A 20,940-nucleotide genomic window follows, 5' to 3' on the forward strand; every position below is an offset into this window, starting at 1 on the left:
GAATTCTCTTGCGAACAATCCTTGACAATGAACTTAGGGTAAATGTTCAAAGTATTTTCAATGTGCAAACTTGGCTTTAAATTGATGTCAACGCTATTGGTAGTTTAACAATGTAGGCCTAAATGTAGAGCGCCCAACAGACTTACGTAGACAATGTTTTGCGAATATCAAATAAGAAACCTAGCATTCACCATGTATAATAATGTTATCTATATGACAGCAAAAAGTGACACATTACAGTAAAACTATCACTATTAGTGTATGCGATGGATGCAAAATCAAGTGAAGACACCGTATATCGACGAAATGCGTTTTGAGACAAGTCGCGAAAAACGTCGCCAGATACATATTTTCATTCTGAAATAAGTTTTATTTAAGTAATATTAGTTACGAAGGCTATCACCAGCGTGCCTCGATTGAAATCATTCCAGGTTGTTAGGGGCATTTTTAGTCAATACTACACTTCTGGCATACCGTTCTGGTTGATTGTGGAATGAAAATCGTGTAGCCTACTGCGATCATTTTATTCAGAAGATACGTATACTGATCTTTGAAAAGACACTGTGTTTCCATCATTTTGCAGAATATGATGTAAACGTGCCAGCAACCATAGCGCTCCTTGGCAGCAGAGATGAGTTTTGGCGAAATGTGTGAAGCATTGATCAGAGGTCGCGTTTACGCAAAAATCGTGCGTATTTACGCATTGAAATTGACTCTCTACGCATTTTTTTCTTCGTTATGCGTTTTCTATACGCAAAGGATAACACCGAAAGCACTCCCCACGACTGAGCTTAGGCGACAATCAGACGAAATTTGTTTCAACACATTTCTGTCAAGCACTCATTTGTGTCAGAAAGTTTCGGATTCTCTGGGCGTTGTCTGAAAAATCGGCATCGTAGTCCACACGTTATCACGTTAGGCACGTTATCATGTCAGCTGTGCCTATGAGTTACGTTGCTAATTTTCAGGCGAGCGATAGTTTCTGAAAGTGAGTGATTGACAGAAATGTTGCGACAAATTATATAAATGCCAACCGTGCACGATCATCGCGTCTCGCTGTTCCCAAATTTTGATCAAGCACACATGCAGCATGGCGTCGAAGCAGACAAATCTGTTTTCTTTCAACTTTGCTCTACGAGTCCGTGAAAAACACGATTCATCGGTAGAGCTCGTCGGAATCCAGATAAATTTTGAACACTGCAGAAGTGTCTGGATGGTAACTGGTCGTTCAGGCAGCAAGTCGTTTCGGCCTCTCAATTTCCGGCCCCAAGTCACTTCGGCACCGCAACCCAAGACGTTTCGGCATCTGTATTTCGATTTTTTTCAAACCATTTAGTAATTGACTGATCCGTCACCGCTTTCAAACTTTTGCCGTGTCGGCGGCTATTGATATCGATAAACTTGTGTCACAGATTTGAAAATGATATGAAGTTTTTTCTTACGGTTTCTTCCCATGTTCTCACAAAGATTAAAGCATGTACGTGAATGTTAGTTGACACTATTGTCATAATCTTCCAAATTGGCGCACAGAATAGTAATATTTCACGCTCAAAACACATTAGCGTTCTTGGACGCGAGTGATCAAGCTGACGTTTCTTTGTTTGGACTCTAACAATGCTGGCGCCACGAAATACCAGCACAGTATCGACGACATGATCTCACTCATTTACACATTTACAAGAATTACCCAGTAACTTATTTTCTCATGGAGGTATTCTGCGTACTCCCCCCATGTTCTATTGTGTTTCAAGCAATCGTAATATTGAGCCGTTGTTATTATTTTAATTTATTCGTGGCGTGGGTTTGAAACAAAAGAATTGTAGCAAACCACGCACGGGCATGTGATAATTTCTACTTTTGTAATCTTTTGTAATGTCGGTAAATCAAAGTATTGTCTTATTATATTCTTTATGGCGTCGGCATCCGACATAGCCAAGATACTGTATAAATGGACACACTAACGCACAGGAAAAACTCAGAACAAGGAGAACGTACTGGAGGACCGATAACCACGGTCACTCTCTTGTGGAGTGACCGAGACAGAACATTCACTCAGAAACTAGAACTTTGACCAAAACTAGGAACTGGGACTCAGACAGACTCATGTATCAGCGGCTGGGCCGATAGGCCGAGTCATGGTTCCGTATTCAATAAATAAGTTCCAGTTATACATCAGCACTCGTCGTCAGATCCAGCTTCTTTCCTTTATGTTATGACACTATACTTTTTAGTACTTTGATTTGTCACATTACGCTTCAGCACTAGTTCCCACAGGTAGCCTTCAGCGGTGCCGAAACGTCTTGGGTTGCGGTGTCGAAACGACTTGGGGCCTGATATTGGAAGGCCGAAACGTCTTGGGCCGAAACGACTTGGTGCCGAAACGTCCACAAACCGTCTGGATAAGCTGCCATAAGTCTAACTTTTGGGTTGCCCGATGTGTTTTGACAGTCACATGTATACCCTTCGCTGTTACGTTTCAACATTGTTCAAGTTGTTCGTTAAACTGTTTTCATTAAAATAATGTTACATCGTACAATCCGAATATGTAGTGTAGGTTTATTCAACGGCACATTGTATTTTGCAGTCAGTTTTTCATCAATCGAGTGCGGAAGTGAAATTACGCACTCAAATCCAGCCATTACGCAATTTCAGCAGACTAATGCGTATGCCGTACGCGAGGAGAAAAAAGTCACCGCGAACACTGATTGATAGAACCCTGGCAAATTAACTTTGTCGAAATAGCAGGCAATCTTCAAGATAGCATGTCATAAACTGTCAACTCTCCAAGGTATTCTTTTGTTAGGAGTCGTGAAAGAACGTTTGGCGGAGACAAGTCTTCTATTTGTACATTTTGTATCGCGAACAGTGTGGTCAAAGTCTCCAAGATAAGTAGACATTAATTTGTCAAATTTTCGCACCAAATTGGGGCCTTTTAAACATCACATTTTAAAATTTCTTTTGAGCTATCTGATATGTCTTTGCACAATATTCTGTCGCTGAATAGATTGTTTTGTCTCTATGCTTACTGTAACTACCACATAGTGAGGACAAGTACCAGAAGCGACGGGCAATGCTGAATGTATTCATAATTGCAGTCACAGAAAAGTCTTCCGACACCCTGATCTTCCCACATTACACGAATTGTAGTATTGATATCCAATGGTAATTACCGAAATTTCAGGTTCTGAAAGCAACAAGGCGTCAAAAAAGGTCGTATTTGTATTAGTTAAATGACACGACTGACAAGGTTTTCAGAACGAGATTCGGTTTAAAAGTAAATCAAACATAAGCTTTCTTGTACAACTCAACGTTACCGTTTAGCAGGAGGTAAAGTAATGTATTTCCAATGTGTAAGCTACGCTAAAGTGTGTCTTTCAATGCATGAACGTCGTATTCGGAGCGATGATAGGCCGTGTAATTAATACTTCTTTCACTGGCTTTAACGCTAATACCATCCCTTAAAGCCCCAACTCCCGTATAAAAGCGCGAGAACCTACGAGAGTGGTCATAATGGTGGGATATTCAAACGTACTCGGTACGCTCTGGACGCCGTCCATAAAAACCGTTAATTAAGAAATCTAACGATTAATTTTTTTCTTGGAAATTGAGGGATATGTGTATAAGTATTTGGGGCACAATATACTTGGTTTCTGACGAAATTAAATTTGAAATGACGTCTGGAACCAGAAAAAGGATAAAATATTTGCCGGTAATATCGCCGGTATAACGTTCGATGTTCAGTTTGAATCTGCATGATTGACATGATATGCAAATTGCAAATGAGTCATTAGCGATACGTTGTTTACTTTTTCCGTACGTAGCGTTGATTGTTCAAGGCGGGGAAAAACACCAAATACTCGGAGCGTATGGTGTCCAATCCATGCCAAAATTACTACTTGATTTTGCAACACAACACAACATGCCATTCCGAATTCTATTTTACAATTCAACATGCTATTTCACAACTCAACATGCTATTTGACAACACATCATGGACTTCCAAATCCTATTTTACAACTCAACATGCTCTTCCCAATTTCATTTGACAATTCAACATGCTATTTCACAACTCAACATGCTATTTGACAACACATCATGGACTTCCAAATCCTATTTTACAACTCAACATGCTCTTCCCAATTTCATTTGACAACACATCATGGACTTCCAAATCCTATTTTACAACTCAACATGCTCTTCATTTGACAATTCAACATGCTATTTCACAACTCAACATGCTATTTGACAACACATCATGGACTTCCAAATCCTATTTTACAACTCAACATGCTCTTTCCAATTTCATTTGACAACACATCATGGACTTCCAAATCCTATTTTACAACTCAACATGCTCTTCATTTGACAATTCAACATGCTATTTCACAACTCAACATGCTATTTGACAACACATCATGGACTTCCAAATCCTATTTTACAACTCAACATCCCTTCTAAAGCTAGCTCTGCGGAGCAGGGCAGTGTTACTGGCTATCGAACAAGATTCAAAATGGCGGACGCGAAATGGTCCCCTCGCACAGAGAGAGAAATGCGAACTTTGCACAAGTCTAAAAACGCAGCTTAGTACATTGTGTATCTAAACAAAATGAGCGTGCTCGAAAACTAGGATCGATCACGATTATAAATTAAAAATTGCCTGTTTTTGGAAAAGAAACTGCGCACTGCAATCAGCAGTTTTGTCTATTGTGCACCGTGCGTGGGAGGCTTATCGTGAAAGACCGAGATTTACTATATGGCGCATCTGATATGGTCCCATCGCATAGAGAGATGAAAATAGGCTTTGTCTAAGTTCAAAAGCACAGCTTAGCTCATCGTGCATCTAGACAAGTTGAGCGTGCTCAAAATAGGAGATCGATCACGATTTTGGGTGAAAAACCGATTGTTTTCGGTGGAGAAACTGCGTGTTGCAACCAGTGGTTGGTTTTGCCTATGGCGGTCAGCAGGGCTGTGGTGGGAGGCCTTTAGCCGGCAAGGGGTGGACCATTGGGGAGTGGAAAATTTTCGAAAAAAAAAATTCCCCACAAATTTCAATAAAAATAATCAGCCAAAGAAACTTGAGAAAAACAGATGACGCACTTAGGTAAAAGGAAAAAAAAATCCGTCAAAATTCTGAAACATTTTTATTTTAGTCTGCATCAGATATACTATGATTCTTTGGCCAAGAAAGGGGGGGGAAGGGGAGATCTGAAGGGTATAATCGTGGCCAGTAAATGAAGTAACTTTTTTATTTTATAACTTTTTGTTTTGTTCATCATATGTTTTTCTTTCACTGAAGTTTGGCATCGTAAAGTAATTCGAGATATAAGATAATATAAAAATCATATCTATGATTCTTTGGCCAAGAAAGGGGGGGGGAAGGGGAGATATGAAGGGTATAATCGTGGCCAGTAAATGAAGTAACTTATATAACTTTTTGTTTTGTTCATCATATGTTTTTCTTTCACTGAAGTTTGGCATCGTAAAGTAATTCGAGATATAAGATAATATAAAAATCATATCTGTGATATCGATTGTTAACAACTGTATTGTGGGTCTTTACACTATGATTAATTAACAAGAATTCAACAATTCAGGCAGCTTGCATCGGTACATAAAATGGGCAACCATATGACAAACAATCACTTTCTTTGTATTTCACTATTCAACGAAACTGATTTCCATTGTAATGTTTAAACTTTATTTTACAATTAAACATTACAAATCCGTATTTTTCTTTTCAAAATTTCATTTGTACACTTGTCTTGACGGTTTCGCTTTTCTTTCTAATTCCACATAATATCCCTCGTCATATACACAGGCTTGCAATTGAGATATTTCATACTCAGCTTGCTGGAGATTGGTCACTACATCATCATTTATGATACCATGACCAGTGCCGTTCAGAACAACAACAAGCCGGAGCAGTGTTACCATTCTTCGGTGTAGCCCATCATACTCATGATCGGTACTTTCTAACTCTCTTTCCAATAGCTGTATTTTCTCTGTGATGGTCTGCCTGATGAAGGCTGTGTTACGTGAACGATTCATTTCAATGATTATCATAAGTAGCGAGCAGCCATGACAACTGACAACTAAGCCTCAGCAAGCGGAGATGTAAACTACAGGTGCCGCCAACTAAGCTGTTCGTGCAAAAAGGTGTTCGTGCGACGTTTTTCAGCGGGCGGGCAAATTTCAAAACTAATCAGCGGGCGGGGAGAAAAAATCTATATTTACTGTGGGCGGGGAAGAATTTTCACTATTTTCAGTGGGCGGGGAGAAAATTTTTGACAGTGGGCACCGGAAGATACGTAGAGGGAGGGGAAAGCGGCGTGGTTGACAGAACTTGAGGGGAGATTTAGCACCTAACTTAGAGGGGAGCAATGTTCCAAAACTATACTGCTAGCTGCTCCCACGGTTTGCGTTGATCTGGGTTGCCTAGTAGACATCTAGTTGGCAATGGGAAATTTCAGTAGTGGGGAGAGGGCAGAGGGGAGCCTAAAATGTTGTGGGGAGTGGGGAGCGGGCAGACTATAGATACTGGAGGGCAGCGGGCATCAAAATTCAGTGGGAGGGCATATTTTCCGTGTATGCCAGTGGGAGGGCAGTTACGAACAGCTCTACTTTCCCCTCCAAATTTTGGGTCAAGGTCAAAAATACGAAAAATCGGTATATCAGCCTTCAAAACATGTTTTGTGATGATTTTGCGAAATTCATGAAATTTACCAGTTGGCGGCACCTGAAACTACGAATATGGGGCCAGACAAGGGTCAAAGCTCTGTTGGAAAGGACTTCGCGAGAAAGACTTGTGGATAACAACCGATAGAGGTCGCTGTAATGTCGCTATCCGTATTCTTCTGCACTATTGCATTTCACACGCACGGTATTCAACCGTCAAGACAAGTGTACAAATGAAATTTTGAAAAGAAAAATACGGATTTGTAATGTTTAATTGTAAAATAAAGTTTAAACATTACAATGGAAATCAGTTTCGTTGAATAGTGAAATACAAAGAAAGTGATTGTTTGTCATATGGTTGGTGAATATTTCCCATTTTATGTACCGATGCAAGCTGCCTGAATTGTTGAATTCTTGTTAATTAATCATAGTGTAAAGACCCACAATACAGTTGTTAACAATCGATATCACAGATATGATTTTTATATTATCTTATATCTCGAATTACTTTACGATGCCAAACTTCAGTGAAAGAAAAACACATGATGAACAAAACAAAAAGTTATAAAATAAAAAAGTTACTTCATTTACTGGCCACGATTATACCCTTCAGATCTCCCCTTCCCCCCCCCCTTTCTTGGCCAAAGAATCATAGTATATCTGATGCAGACTAAAATAAAAATGTTTCAGAATTTTGACGGATTTTTTTTTCCTTTTACCTAAGTGCGTCATCTGTTTTTCTCAAGTTTCTTTGGCTGATTATTTTTATTGAAATTTGTGGGGAATTTTTTTTTCGAAAATTTCCACTCCCCAATGGTCCACCCCTTGCCGGCTAAGGCCTCCCACCACAGCCCTGCTGACCGCCATAGGCAAAACCAACCACTGGTTGCAACACGCAGTTTCTCCACCGAAACAATCGGTTTTTTTCACCCAAAATCGTGATCGATCTCCTATTTGAGCACGCTCAACTTGTCTAGATGCACGATGAGCTAAGCTGTGCTTTTGAACTTAGACAAAGCCTATTTTCATCTCTCTATGCGATGGGACCATATCAGATGCGCCATTTAGTAAATCTCGGTCTTTCACGATAAGCCTCCCACGCACGGTGCACAATAGACAAAACTGCTGATTGCAGTGCGCAGTTTCTTTTCCAAAAACAGGCAATTTTTAATTTATAATCGTGATCGATCCTAGTTTTCGAGCACGCTCATTTTGTTTAGATACACAATGTACTAAGCTGCGTTTTTAGACTTGTGCAAAGTTCGCATTTCTCTCTCTGTGCGAGGGGACCATTTCGCGTCCGCCATTTTGAATCTTGTTCGATAGCCAGTAACACTGCCCTGCTCCGCAGAGCTAGCTTTAGAATGGGATGTTGAGTTGTAAAATAGGATTTGGAAGTCCATGATGTGTTGTCAAATAGCATGTTGAGTTGTGAAATAGCATGTTGAATTGTCAAATGAAGAGCATGTTGAGTTGTAAAATAGGATTTGGAAGTCCATGATGTGTTGTCAAATGAAATTGGAAAGAGCATGTTGAGTTGTAAAATAGGATTTGGAAGTCCATGATGTGTTGTCAAATGAAATTGGAAAGAGCATGTTGAGTTGTAAAATAGGATTTGGAAGTCCATGATGTGTTGTCAAATAGCATGTTGAGTTGTGAAATAGCATGTTGAATTGTCAAATGAAGAGCATGTTGAGTTGTAAAATAGGATTTGGAAGTCCATGATGTGTTGTCAAATAGCATGTTGAGTTGTGAAATAGCATGTTGAATTGTCAAATGAAATTGGGAAGAGCATGTTGAGTTGTAAAATAGGATTTGGAAGTCCATGATGTGTTGTCAAATAGCATGTTGAGTTGTGAAATAGCATGTTGAATTGTAAAATAGAATTCGGAATGGCATGTTGTGTTGCAAAATCAAAGTAGTAATTTTGGCATGGATTGGACACCATACGGAGCGTACCGAAAGATACAAACGCACACACACTGTGTATAACAAATACATGCAAACACATTTGATTCGGTAGTTCTCTTTTTGGAAAATTTGTTGGTCCTGAAAAGGACCGTTTTCATTTGTGTTGGCCTACCTGAGCCGTACATTTTACAGACAGGAAGGCTATACTGTCATTCATGCCCGGCATAAAGTACGTCTGGTATGTTCGGGTTGAGACCACGGACAAGTACCAGCACAAATTCTGGCATGATCTTTCACTTTGTCTACACTGTCTGTATATCTTCTATCTTCTTTTCAAATGTCAAGTTTTACCCTCTAGTCAACGTACTGTTGAAAGCGCAATCATCGCAATGCGATATGCGTAACTATCGCTTCTTTATAGCTGTTTCCAAAAGTGATATACATTTTTTTTCCCGATCTAAAGCCGTGCATGCCTATGCAACACAAAGCGAACAAAGTCAAAATTCAAAAGACAAGTAGCCTCCAATGTGCTGACAAAACCGGGATTTTTTTGACGCCTGCAATCGCCTTCGCATATTCGGTCGTCACTGTGCTGGGTCACTTATACTGATCTCAGTGATCACACGTCGAGTTGACAAACGTCGCCGGCGGCAGCTGAGGTCACCGTACTAATCAGTCCCATAAGTTGCACTCAAATGTCCGCGCTCGATCCCCATCACAGTTAGCTCCAATTCATTCCTGGCAAAGAAAATTCCCGTGGCTACCTCTAGTGCTCATCAGTGACCGCTATCTTCATAAAGCCAGCTGACATAGTGTGATTAGCAGTCTGACTCTGACTACCACGCGTTTGTAATGAATAGTATCGCGACTGCGTGGAGAGTGTAGAAGTGCAGTGCACTCGATTTTGGCGGGATCGTTCAAAGTAGCGAAATACTAGAACTCACCATTTTATAAGGAGGGATGAACATTGAAACGAATGCTCGGAGAATTTATGAAATCACTTTATTCTGATTTTATTTTTGGTGATTAAATATTAACAGGTTTGATTTCTAAAATAAGTATTTTTCAGAAGCTTTTTGAAATAATCATAAGACAACAAATCGACACCACATTTCATTTCGGTCACCATAAAACTTGTAATCGAAGCCGGGGAATAGTCGTCGGTACCCTCCCATCCGACAGCGCCGAGTTCATGAGACAACGAAAGTTTTGAAAAGGAAACTACAACTACCATCCAAGAACTGTGGAAAACTACGTTTTATAATGGAGACACAGCCCTGCCTCGCTGAACTAAGGTCGAACGAGGAAAGGATTGTTTGTAAGACAAAAGCTCTACAAAATTTGGTAGACGACTTGGCCGTTGAGCATTGTGGTAAATGTCCGTCGTCCATTGAAATAACCACACTCGATAAATTTGGACATCTAGTAGGCGAATTTGCTGTTCTTTCAGAACTGTTTTGATTTTTTCCCGTTCTTTCCTGAAATGCGGCATTTCTAGGACGGCGTTTGGACAAAACGGTGCTTCATTATTATCTTCAATCAAGACTCCCTGCAAGAGTGATGTACACTATATATACTATGACTGAGCCGAGGAAAACCCCGATAATAGATCCCGTGGCAGAAAACTACATTTTCTACGATTTCTGCATCGTTTACCCGTATACAAAGATGCGGATAGCTATTGCCACTGTCATGATATGCATTATGTTGAATCATTCAAAAAGGCGCTGAATACAATGACAAACGCTTCGTTTTCGGACGAGAAACGTATACCATGACGCATGAGAACTAAGGAGTGTCGATCGATCGCCTGGCAACGTCATCACGGTTTGTACAAATCCGAGGCGACGCCGCGCCGAACCTCTGCTCCAGTAAGACTTCGAAAAAGTCTATGTTCAAGAAAAACCTATTGGGGAAATGAGTGGATGTAACGTATGGAAAGTAAACCGTAAAATTGGGTGAAAATAGTATACGTAAAGTCACCGTGCAGTCAATGTTTACAGTATGTGGCGTGCACGTTCTATTTTTGGAGGTGTTCAACCAGCTGTTTTAATTTGCTACTTTTTGTTCACAAAGAAACCATATTAGTTATGTTTTGCTCCGCCCATTTTCATCGATTTTTCTCGGTAGGGCCCTACCGAGAGTTACCGGTTTAAAGGTCATCGCATTGTATTAGATTTTGTTTGGCTGCATCTCGCTGTGAAGTAGCTGTCCAAACCCTGACATGTTTCGAATGATTGATGAGAAAGTAGGGGAAACTTAATTTTTCAGAACACGGTACAGGTACACACACTGAGTACGAACTTCACCACAGCATGTCGTATCGACCTTGGTCTCTAATCTCACAGTCATTATCAATGCAGGAAACATAGGACTCGCCCGCCTTTCAATGAAAGGCGCCAACTCTTTTACGTTGTGAAGGTCTAATAGTTGGACCTGATGAAATAAAGCAAACATCTCCACGCTCAATATACACGCTTTCTACGACACAAATAACCATTGCTCTGTGAGTCAGCTAAACGGATATGAACACTAGTAAAATAATGTTCTTAGCGAAACATGTTGATAAATATCTGATTCAGCAACAATACCTTCAACTAAGTTTACAATGACAATTTCAACAATCAACCGATCAACAATATTACTTTATTATCCTTGAATTCATCTCAAAATATACACTTTCAGTATTGCAACATTACTACCGGTATTTAAAAATTCACAATCTAATTTTGATGATTGGAAAATGACATCTCTAAACGAGTAATGTTCATAACATTTCATTAAAGTAGGTTTCTTTCTTTGAATTTATTGAGATGTTTTGGGGAGAGAAGGTAACATGAGACAACTGTCACCATGAATGAAGAATGGTAAAGAAAGCTCAATACCGTGTTCTACAAACAGATTTACATAAAGAGAGGACATCGGAGCTGTGCAGCAGACAAAGTGAATATAAACGGACACAAACCAACGGACACACAATTAACCAATTTATTTGTCAGCCTCAGCTTATCCCGATTGCTAAAGACTCCCTAGATTAATGTTCTTGATGCAAAATGATATTATGTGTCCACTAAACTTCAGTCTTGCCAAACATATTCAAGGAAAGTGAATATTGCCAGCATTCAGCTATAAGGTAACTATCCTGACTCATCTTGGCATGAGATATGAAGGATTTCATAAATTTCATCATACATTTTTCAAAATCATACTGAAGAAGTCTAGTGGAACTTGATCACCAAACTCAAAGGCTGATGGCTTTTTGCTTGCTTTGTAAAAGGCAGAGACTAGAGGGATGTTAAGTTCGAAGTGATGTAGTACTGGGTGACACCTATCGGCACTGCTTGTTAAAAGTTGAACTCAGAATACTACAGAAAGAGTAATCATTTGAAAACAGACAAGACTAACAAAGCTAAACAACTGTAGATTAAACCTTTCACTGCAATAGTTTGGCACAAAACTATTGTTATCATTGGCCATTGTGGATTCCCAGGGAATTGGGATCAACAGGTTAGACTTTACATATAGGGTTGTAATCACCCAAGAACAATTTAAGTACATTTCACGGGAAACACAAAAGCTATTGTCTGTCAGTCTTGATGTAACATACATCTTCACCATGGTAAAATATTAAAACGAGATATCTGTGTACAACAGTACTTTATTATGGACATGGACAAACACAATGCTGAAAGGAATATTTAGGCACTTGAAATTACACTCTATCAGCAACTCACTCAATTCAACATAAACAGGGCTATTTCTGTTGATGACAGTGTAGCTGCACAGTGAAATTGGATGAAAGGTCAAATTCATTACAGTAAATGCCCATTTACAGTTACTTCCCTAGGGATTTGGACAATTTTTTATGCAAATGAACAAAATGAGCAAATTCATCGTCATATTATTTTTCAGAATTATAATGAACAAGGTCATCAAAATGTTGTTTCTATTTCATATTGAATACATATTTATGCAAATGTAATTGTTTATGAATGGTAGCATTTAATGATGCAGAGCATACAATAGACACTAATAACATAGATATTCTAGTCTGTTCATTGACCCATTTGCACATATTTACATTCGATGTAAATATCTGCAAATGTAGTACAATTCAAAGCATTATATATACATTTTATAGAGCTGTAAATTAGTTTTATTGCTTTGGTACCCTATTGTATGGCATTCCATACAATAGGGCCTATTGTATAGCATAACCCTATCATATGGCATTACCTTGTTTCATGGGATTACCTTAGTCTATGGCATTACCCTGGTTTATTATCCTAGTGTACAGCATTACCCTGGTGTATTATCCTAGTGTACGGCATTACCCTGGTGTATTACCCTAGTGTACGGCATTACCCTAGTGTATTACCCTAGTGTACGGCATTACCCTGGTGTATTACCCTGGTGTATTACCCTAGTGTACGGTATTACCCTAGTGTATTACCCTAGTGTACGGTATTACACTAGTGTATTACCCTAGTGTAAGGCATTACCCTGGTGTATTATCCTAGTGTACGGCATTACCCTGGTGTATTATCCTAGTGTACGGCATATCCCTAGTGTATGATGACAATTAAGAATAACTTAACAGCTGTCTCACGTAGAATAAATTTTGTGGCACATAAAATTTGAAAAGTACGATATTCACATTTTTTTAAACATTGAGAAAGATATCAAATATCAAGTTGACACAAGAAAGACACTCAAAAGTATTACAGCCAGAGTACAGTTTTTCAGAATGCCAGTCAATTGGAAATGTAGATTATTGCAAAACCAAAGTACTAGAAGTAAAAGTTTTAGAAATGCCATCATATGAACAATACCAGCACTGTCCATATAACATGTATATTTGAACAATTCCACCCTTTCATTTGTGAGAAAACACTCATATCTTGGTATTGTTTTAAACCATTTGGGTAACGACATGGATGATATTAAACGACAAATGAAAAGCTTTTATGCTAATGCGAACTCCTTAATCCGTAAGTTTTACAATTGTTCATTTTCTGTCAAAATTCATTTATTTAAAGCGTACTGTTCAACCATGTACTCTGCACATTTGTGGAGTGTATTTACACAGAAATGTATTAACGATGTTCGAGTGTCATATAATAACGCTTTCAGAATCCTACTCGGTATTAAACATCGCTTAGGTATTTCTGAAACCTTTGTCAGCAACCATATTATGACCTTTGGTAGCAAACAACGCATGCTTCGTTCTAAATTCTATGTTAGATTGCAAAAAAGCACAAATACCTTGATTAAAGCAGCTCTATCTGTCGATGTTGTAAGGCAAAGTGTCTTTTGGGCAAAGACTGTATCAGATTGTTTTTAATTCTGTATTTTTAAAAGCTCTTTTAGTGTTTTCATTTTTTTTGTATTGTTTGGTGATGCGGGCGTTAGCTGTTTACTGTCTTGGTTTTTTTTTTTTTTTTTTTTTTTTTTTTTTTTTTTTTTTTTTTTTTTTTTTTTACATTTGAGCAAGTACTCGAAATAAAGATTATATTTATTATTATAACAGGCATGTAATGTTTTGAGCACACAGTTCTATACCAGTATGAGTTTTAAATTTTCACTTCATAGGTACAGATCATCAAGAATTTAACTGACATCCATTTTCCACTTGAGAATATTTTAACTTTAAAAATAAATGTTCAATAATGCTGGTAATACATTTGTTTGGCCTTTCTGTGACTAAATGTGTTTTGCTGTTATTAAAATAAACACTTTGAAATAAAAGTTTTATGCATAATAGGAGAGAAAAGAAGTGCCATGAAACCAACCTTCCCACAATAAACACTTCTGTTTGATAAATAACCTGCATTTGATATGGAATCAACACAGTCACTAATAGTGTTATCAAGATGTCAATAAATGAATGCATTGACACAATAGCATAAAGAGGAGTAGAATTCCATACATTTGTTCCTGTTTCTTAATAACTTCATTGTGATTATCAGTAATTAGAGATTAGAAATGTTATACATAAGGCACTTCAGAAAAAAGTTTTCTCCATGAAAATGAGTGTTGCAAGGAATTGGACAGGGAGTCAACTACTTGTTTGTTGTGGCTGAAGCTACACTCTATCCAAGAATGGAAAGATAGGGGAACTTCCTAATTTTTATAAAGTACTTGAGCACTTTTGTACTGTGCATACTAATTATGTTTGAGAACTTCACAATTTAATTCATTACCATAATCATTACTTTTTTCCAAAATTAATCAAAAGTTCTGCAGCACATATATTTAATCTTTGAAAAAAATATTTTTACCACAATAAAATTTAAGTTTTTAAGTTTAATCCTGATTCAAATTAGTTTGTTGACAGAACAAACTCTGGAAAGTCAATGTAGCCATCTTTATTGGCATCATCTTCTTCTAAGATTGTATCAATCATTTCAGCCATATCTTTTTCTGTCATTTGTTCTGCTTCATGGCCTTCGTCTTCTTCATGGTAATGCGTCATGGCAGCGACCAACTCAATACCGTCAAGTTTGTTGTTGTTGTCATAGTCATGTACTTTGAAATAATGGAATTGCAGTTCTTGCTCTGTCATTTCACTCTCTGGTTTGTTGATCTGGCCTTCCAGGTGATCTAAAATATGCCTGTACAAAGGATTTTGCAAAGAGTGATTCAAACCAACCCATCCATTGACTTGCACCTAAAACTCTAGAGTAGATCAACTACCTTCTATTTCCAATACAATAATTTGTGAAATTTGAAGTGTTCCGCATGGAAAATGATTTGTCTACCTTTAATTCACAACCAGGGAACTTTTTGTTCAAGTTCATATTTTCTACAACAATATCAGCTCTAAATTTTTTCACTTCATGTACACAGCAGACCTTAAATTTTGATAAAGTAAATTTCTCGAGCTGACATTTACTTGCAAAAATATTGATGGAGATGTGTTATATTTCACACTACTTCAGAATAATTAGCCCCCTTCAGCTAATTTTGTTATATCAATACATACCAGACCAAAAACAAAGTCAAAGTGGTAAAGTGAAAACGCACTCACTGCTGGTCATGAATCTTTGTTTTGTCCTTCAATGGTTTCATTCTTTGATCTGCGTGGGCTTTGCCTTCATGCATATGTGCATCTTGAGAAGTACAGATTGTAACACAGCACAGAAGTACAAGAAACGAACACGTCTGTTGAAATATATCCATTTTAGGTTTTCTGAAACGAAAAAATATATAAAATATATTTCTGATGTATTGTGTTAAATAGCTGACCACTTTCTGTAGTGTTTTAGAAATGAAGCACATGGATTTAGGATGGAGAGAATTATTATATGTGGGTTACAATTGGAACTAAAATACCATAAGCTTATGTACCATATTTAATCCTTTATGGTAAAATCAATCAACAAATCAGGTTGATCAAAGGAAGGGAATACATGCAAGATGTTTGACACATGATACTGACAAGAACTGTGTTTGATGTAAATGACAGTGCAGTGAAGTTTGATTTGAAATTAGAATGTACTATAGCACTGTTCATGGTTACAGATTTGTAACTAAATATAGCTGTACAAACGATATCGGACACTGCCACTTGAAATGCTGACAAATTTTATCATTCAATGTAAAATGCATGGCTGTTTTTTTGCAGCTTGTACTCTGAGTTGTGAATATATCTTTTAGTATTCATTGGTACACTAGCAGTCGCCTACTAAGATGTATTTTCGTCATTCTTGTATGCGTAATTTTCAAAAGCATTATCTCAAAATGCAGACAAATATTTGTTTTTGCATATTAATGAACGAACAATGACGTCAACTGTGAACAGCCCTACTGAACATTATTCCAGATGATTGATAGACGACTTTCACAATTTGAGTGCAGTCAATGGCTGTTGTAATACATTAATAATAATAGGTAACACCGTTTGTGGTGAGATTTGGAAAAATGGGTAAATGTACAATTTCTGTTGTCCTGTGATGAAATTTCATTTAAAGCCCCTAATAAAACATTGTATGATTATAATATTAGTGCAAAATGAGACTGCAACATTTGAGAACCTATCAAAGATAAACTGTAAAAGTAAGAGAATGCAAGTTAATCAACCCACAATGTCATTATTGATGTGGTTCATTTTGTGATGGCATTGTTATTCACACAAGATTGATTATTTGATACAAGATCTCCAAATCCAAAGATTTATATACTATGCAGGGATTGCTGTTGTCCGATTTGTATACCAATGATCATGGGTGCCTTGAACAGCCTAGGATGTCAGGGAGCTTTTGCTAGAAAGTTATCATTCATTCTCAGATATCTGCTTTAATTGCTAAATTTTGCCCCCAAAACATGACAGATTTCTTCTGCTAAGAAACAAATCTGAACTTTGACATGATTTTTGGTGTGCTGATGAAATTCTCATCCCATCTGAAAGATGAATATAAAATTTGACCTTTTCGGTATGTGAAAAGCCAGTTGCATGATAAGACTACGACGACCAGTGGTACTTCCGCAATCGCTCCATATGTTGGTATTACATTGACTTTTACATGTAACCACTTCGTTCACAATAATTCTGATACTCATTAAAATGAAATAAATAGTTGATAAAGGCAAACTTCTTCTTCTGATGACTGTTCATCCTCTCTACTTTTCACTGGCCTCCCTGAATGTACTTACCGGTGTGTTTTGTAGTCTTTGAAAAGATGAGCTGGCACAACACTATCAAGGCTCCCTAACTCCTCCAATAAATTATCGTTGAACGCAATCACAATGTATGCGGTTGCTGTTTTTTGCCTTGCTAGTGATCGCATCAGCACTTTAAGTCTTTTGCCACAGTATGTGTAATACGAAACATTCTTTTACACCATACATTTTCATGTGAGGTGTGAATTTGAGTTTGCAGTTAGTTCGTCAGTCCTACAAATAAGGAACTTAGAGGGTATCAAGAGTAATGTCAATACTAACAACCAAATTAGGTTGAGAGGTCATGCTCCGTACGCAACATGTGTTTTGCAGACTACAAATACAATGCGAAATGTGTATGCGTCCACCTCGTATGGGAATGTAACTTAAAAGCTTGCTCACGTAAATTAACTTCGAAGATACGGAAATGTCAGGAGACGAAGTAGGTACCGTACAGTACATGGTGGTGCAAAGTACAAGTTGTAGCATAGCTGTTCTCGCTACTAGCTGCAGTACAGTAGCTCGAGGTTTTGCCTAGGTATTACAAACAAGTATCTGAGCAATATTGATATAAACAGGGATGCTTTTACCTGTCATAACCCGCATTGTAAAGACCCTGTTCATATTTCGTCTATTGCTAAACTTTATGATGATATTGAGCATGCTTTATTTTTGGCTTCATCACACTCCATCTCCAGTAAGTCTTATTCTAAATGCAGAGAGAAATCTATCCCTGGTTGGAATCAGCATGTTAAAGAATATCATTCCATTGCCCGCGACGCCTTCCTTTTGTGGAGAGAAAGTGGCAGCCCTCGGTACGGTCCAATTTTCGATCTTATGAGAAAGACTCGTGCTAAGTTCAAATTTATGTTTAAAATGTGCAGAGATAACGAGTCCAGGATGAGAGCGGATGCTCTGGCTGACAATCTTTCAACCAAAAATGTTAAGCAATTTTGGAAAAATGCCAGTAGCAAAAATAAGTCTGCACCTTTGTCTTCTTCTATTGGAGGTTGCAACGGGCATACTGATATAGCGAATATGTGGCGTGATCATTTTGCAGAGTTACTATCGTCTGTTTCAAACTGTAGTAATGAATCCTATGTAAAAGATACTTTTTCTATAACTACTTTTGATGATGAAATGATTACTTCTCCAACTGCCATCAGTGAGTGTATTTCTAGGCTAGCAAGTGGCAAAGCTTCTGGACCCGATGGTTTAGTGGCGGAGCATCTGAAATATGCACATCGTCGTCTCAATGTTCTCCTTTCTATCTTGTTCACTGCCTCACATGTTCATGGGTATTTACCTTCCCGTATGCTTGATACCACTTTGATCCCTCTTGTTAAAAACAAAAATGGCGATGTGACTGACCCTAGTAATTATCGTCCAATTGCCATCGCTACAGTTATTTCCAAGGTGTATGAAATTTTGATTCTTAACAAATGTGACAGGTTGCTTGATACCTCTGATCACCAATTCGGTTCAAAGAAAATCACTCAACTGACATGTGTGTTTTCCTCTTGAAAGAAATTGTTGATTTTTACAATCGGCACAATAGCCCTGTGTTTCTTTGCTTTTTAGACGCCACTAAGGCGTTCGATAGAGTGAACCACTGGACATTATTTCGAAAATTAATTGATAGAGGGTTACCTGTTTTCATAGTTAGAATTTTAACTTATTGGTACAGACATCAAGAATTTCGTGTTAAATGGGGGTCTGTTTTATCAGAACGTTTCCCTGTTCACAATGGTGTTAGACAGGGTGGTATTCTATCTCCCCGTCTCTTTTCTGTATACATTGATAACCTGAGTAATTTGCTCATCAATACAAAAGTTGGTTGCCACGTTGGTGGTATGTGCATTAACCATCTGTTATATGCTGACGATATTGTTTTGATTTGTCCAACTGTTAAAGGTCTCAATAGCCTTTTGAAAACGTGTTCTAGTTATGCTGTTATTCACGATATTATTTTTAATCCGAAAAAATCGAAGTGCCTTGCCGTTATTCCAGATCGACTTAAAATTGTCCATATCCCCAGTGTTTACCTTAATGATACCATTTTGTCTTTTGTTGATAAGCATTTCATACCTTGGAGTAATTTTGAATTGTATGGGTAACGATATTGACGACATGAAGCGTCAGATGAGGTCGTTTTATATCAATGCCAATTCTCTTGTTCGTCAGTTTTCGAACTGTTCCTATTCAGTCAAAATAACTTTGTTTCAAGCATATTGTACTATGTATTGTTCGCATTTATGGCGTCTTTTCACAAAAAAGTGCATAAATGATGTCCGAGTTGCATACAACAACGTTTTCAGAATCCTGTTACGGGTTGACCGAAAATTGAGTATAACGGATACTTTTGTATATAATAATATCTTGACCTTTGAAAGCAAGCAACGCACCTTGCGTTCCAGGTTTTATTTAAGATTGGAAAAAAGTGAAAATCCATTAATTGCTGCTGCGTTGTCTATGTATGTGCGTCTTAATAGTGCTTTTTGGAAAATATTGTACAGAGATTGCTTTTAAATTGTCGCTCTGTTGGTTTGTTTTAGTCCCTCTTTTTTAGTCTTTTTAGTGTGTCATATGAGCTGGTTCTCGAAATAAAGTTTATTATTATTATATTATTTGGGTCGTTTGCCGTCCGACCCAAATACCCAGGCAAAACCTCGAGCTACTGTACTGCAGCTACTTCGCTACAGGCGCAGAGTCTTGCGCCTCATGATCACAGGCGCCGGTTAGCTGCAAAATTGTAGCTCTACTACGGTGAGGCGGTCGGTGAATTTTGGTTTTTGCGACATCGCTCACCAGTAGAGCTACAATGCCGAAGGCCCTGTAGCATACAAAATAAGCGCGCCACACATGGCGCGGCATTTTCATGTAAAATCCCACGTATTTACTGCATGTGGTCGATCGTACCGATTTATCACTACTGAAGACTAAACACTATACTACACTAACCTTGTCGTTTATGGGTTTTGGTATTAACACAGACACGTCGATCGCGTTCCATAAACATTGAGCGTGTTTCTGGGAGCCGCCATTACCGGAAGTTGGTAATGGCGGCTCCAAGAAATGTTTTTGGAATGCGATCGACGTATTTGAACAAATACCAAACCCCATACACGACAAGGTTAGTGTAGTATAGTGTTTAATCTTCAGTAGTGATAAATCAGTATGACCAAATGCAGTAGATATATGGGATTTTACATCAAAATGCCGTGCCATGTGCAGCGTGCTTGTATGCTTCAGGGCCTTCGGCATTGTAGCTCTACTGGTGAGCGAGGTCGCAAAAACCAAAACTCACCGACCGCGTCATCGTAGAGCTACAATTTTGCAGCTAAGGCGCCGGTTAGCTGGGTAGTCTGCTAGATCGATCGATTTTCTGCTCGATCTACCCGCCATTGCAACCTAAATACCCACTATTTAGGGAGTATTTAGGTTGCAGTTGCAACCTAAATACCCACTACTTAGGGGGTATATAGGTTGCTGTGGTAGCTGCAGTACAGTAGCTCGAGGTTTTGCCTGGGTATTTGGGTCGGATGGCAATTTTGCCGTCCGACCCAAATACCTAGGCAAAACCTCGAGCTACTGTACTGCAGCTAGTTGCAGTGGCTGACAGATCGAGTACGGAATCGATAGATCGAGCAGAAAATCGATCGATCTAGCTAGCAGACTGCACGGGCGCCCGTG

General features: G+C 38.4%; 2 protein-coding genes across 3 annotated transcripts in view; one reads left to right on the top strand and one right to left on the bottom strand.

Annotated features, from left to right (window-relative positions):
- Positions 1–14,494: 14,494 nt before the first annotated feature.
- Positions 14,495–17,390, bottom strand: LOC139150364 (multiple coagulation factor deficiency protein 2 homolog). Its single transcript, XM_070722674.1, has 3 exons — positions 17,242–17,390; positions 15,617–15,778; positions 14,495–15,200 (listed from the first exon to the last, which is right to left on the bottom strand). Exons 1-3 carry the CDS (start codon positions 17,373–17,375, stop codon positions 14,909–14,911), a joined length of 588 nt encoding a protein of 195 aa, XP_070578775.1. The 5' UTR covers positions 17,376–17,390; the 3' UTR covers positions 14,495–14,908.
- Positions 17,391–17,533: 143 nt separating this feature from the next.
- Positions 17,534–20,940, top strand: part of LOC139150360 (TATA box-binding protein-associated factor RNA polymerase I subunit A-like) — a 28,498-nt gene continuing 25,091 nt past the window's right edge. Inside the window, exon 1 of one of the 2 annotated variants that reach the window (XM_070722670.1) lies at positions 17,534–17,689. In XM_070722670.1, the coding sequence (XP_070578771.1) occupies positions 17,675–17,689 (15 nt within the window). In that variant the 5' untranslated portion in view covers positions 17,534–17,674. The remainder of the gene's footprint in view (positions 17,690–20,940) is intronic. The other variant, XR_011556227.1, reaches the window with a different exon arrangement.

The sequence above is a fragment of the Ptychodera flava genome, chromosome 14 (assembly GCF_041260155.1).
Source record: "Ptychodera flava strain L36383 chromosome 14, AS_Pfla_20210202, whole genome shotgun sequence".
In the NCBI taxonomy this organism is placed as follows: Eukaryota; Metazoa; Hemichordata; class Enteropneusta; family Ptychoderidae; genus Ptychodera; species Ptychodera flava.

Coding starts and splice junctions, on each gene's coding strand:
- LOC139150364 (XM_070722674.1), bottom strand. CDS start 17,375: ATGCGATCACTAGCAAGGCAAAAAACAGCAACCGCATACATTGTGATT. Junction 15,779..17,241: donor AAAGACTACAAAACACACCG/GTAAGTACATTC, acceptor TTTTCGTTTCAG/AAAACCTAAAATGGATATAT. Junction 15,201..15,616: donor ACAAAGATTCATGACCAGCA/GTGAGTGCGTTT, acceptor TCCTTTGTACAG/GCATATTTTAGATCACCTGG.